Source organism: Rutidosis leptorrhynchoides, chromosome 5, assembly GCF_046630445.1.
Source record: "Rutidosis leptorrhynchoides isolate AG116_Rl617_1_P2 chromosome 5, CSIRO_AGI_Rlap_v1, whole genome shotgun sequence".
NCBI classification, from domain to species: Eukaryota; Viridiplantae; Streptophyta; class Magnoliopsida; order Asterales; family Asteraceae; genus Rutidosis; species Rutidosis leptorrhynchoides.
In genome coordinates, this window is record NC_092337.1 from 109,320,517 (window position 1) to 109,322,841 (window position 2,325).

The 2,325-nt window shown below is 32.7% G+C and overlaps 1 protein-coding gene across 1 annotated transcript; it reads left to right on the forward strand.

The window, feature by feature from the left end:
• Positions 1-530: 530 nt before the first annotated feature.
• Positions 531-1,265, forward strand: LOC139848923 (uncharacterized). The gene has a single exon (XM_071838604.1). It carries the CDS (start codon positions 531-533, stop codon positions 1,263-1,265), a length of 735 nt encoding a protein of 244 aa, XP_071694705.1.
• Positions 1,266-2,325: the final 1,060 nt, after the last annotated feature.

A 2,325-nucleotide genomic window follows, 5' to 3' on the forward strand; every position in this document is an offset into this window, starting at 1 on the left:
CTGGAAGGGCTACAGTCTTGTGGAATGATTACTTTTCCGACACACCAACCTTCCCCGAAGATAAATTTCGAAGAAGGTTTCGAATGAGCCATCGATTATTTAACCGTATATCCGCAGGTATACTCAGTTATTCTCAGGAACCTATTCCTTCATACTTTAAATATTTTCATCAAAGAAGGGATGCAACCGGTTTACTCGGATTTACTATTTATCAAAAAATCACATCCGCTATACGACAATTAGCATACAGTGTTGCTCCTGATATTTTTGATGAGTATTTGCATATTGGTGAAACAACATCATACCTTTGTTTAGAAAATCATTGAAAAAGTGTTATACATTTATTTTCAACTGAATATTTAAGAAAACCTAATACTCATGATGTTCAACGTTTAATTACAAAACATGAGCAAATGCATGGTTTTTCGGGCATGCTCGGTAGTTTAGATTGTATGCATTGGGCTTAGAAAAATTGCCCATTTTCTTGGAAAGGTCAATACACACGAGGCGATCATGGTTACCCAACAATAATGTTGAAAGTGGTGGCCTCGTATGATTTGTGGATTTGGCACGCTTACTTTGGACCAGCTGGTTCAAATAATGATATCAATGTGTTAAATCAATCCGATTTATTTAAAGAGTTACTTGAAGATAGAGCTCTACCGTGTAACTATACGGTGAATGGAAAACATTTTACAAAAGGATATTATTTAGCGGACGGAATTTATCCTGATTGGGCGACCCTTGTGAAATCGTTCAAAAGTACGGTTGAACCAAAAACAATAAAATTCAAAAGTAACCAAGAGTCGGCAAGAAAGGATATCGAACGAGCTTTCGGTGTTCTTCAAGGTCGTTTTGCAATCATTAAAAGTCCTGCAAGACAATTCTATATCGAGAAGATACAGTGCATTATGTATACGTGCGTGATTTTACACAACATGATAACTGAAGATAATGGTCGAGCTTTTTGTGGGTTAGAGGAGGATTATCAACCGGTTAGTCGTTCATTATCAATAAGAGAAAGGTTCGATACGCATGTGCAAATGGACAAAGAACTACGAGATTCTACCATTCATCATTTCCTCCGAGACAACCTTATCGAACACATTTGGAGTTTACCACCAAATGCACGTATTAGATATAACCCACAAGCAGGGCCTTCGGCAATTCCTGAGCATGTCAATGACAATGATGAAGCAGGACCTTCGGGAACTAATAACCAAGACGAAGAGGAGGACGAAGAGGAAGATGAAGACGATGAGTAGTTTGATTTTGTAATGTTTTTATTTTTATTTTTATTTTTTAGGACTTTGTAATCTCTTTATTTTATTTTATTTTAAGACTTTGTAATGTTTTTTTTTTATTTTTATTTTGTGATGTTTTATTTTTATTTTTAGGAATTTGTAATGTTTTTTTTTATTTTTAGGAATTTATAATGTTTTTTTATTAATAAAAATTTTACTTTTAGAATTTTAATTGTTATATATAAGTTAATAATATAAAGGTTTAATATAAAAAATAGAGGTGGGATCAAGTGATGGGTATGTCATGGATGTTAGCAGTTAGTGGTTGGTTAGTGATGGGAATAAAGTACTGATGTGGCGCTGATGTGGCAGTCAGTGATCCCATGACGGACCGTCATAGATAAGAGTGGTCTAAATATACTAGTAACGCACACATACATGCGTAAAAAAAAAATACCAAACACCTTAAATGGAAATTCATGCTTTTGAGTTTTGGGATTAAATCAAGTTTATGGTGGTTATTAATTCATGAACACTCGCGGCTACAACAAGTGAGTTAATATAATTATTATGATTATTAACTTGATAAATTTAGGGTGTTGTGATATTTGTGTGAAACATGAACTAATTATTTGAATATTAATAATTGTTGTTTAAATGTAGAAATAGTGTTGGTGTTGATAAACTGTGATGAACAAAACAACTATAGTAAAGGACTCGTGAATTCTTGTTAATTCTTATGGGTTTTATAATTTTTAAGGGTTTGTACAAAATTAGGAGTAAAGCTAGAATCTTGTAGATTGATGTTTACATAATAAAATTGATTATAGTTATAGCTTGTATATGTTATATACACGATTTTTGTATGCTTGAATTGTACTATAACATGTTGAAATTGTAAGTTAGGGTTTTGGTCAAAGTTAGGGTTTTGGTCAAAGTTAGGGTTTAAATGGGTTTTAACATGAACCTTGTATGAAATGTATTGTTTAAGCGTGTTTGATGTTAGATTGTTATCATTATATGTTTGTATGACTTTTGTGAATTTGCAAGTCGACCAAAACAGTCAGAAATCACAGATTTT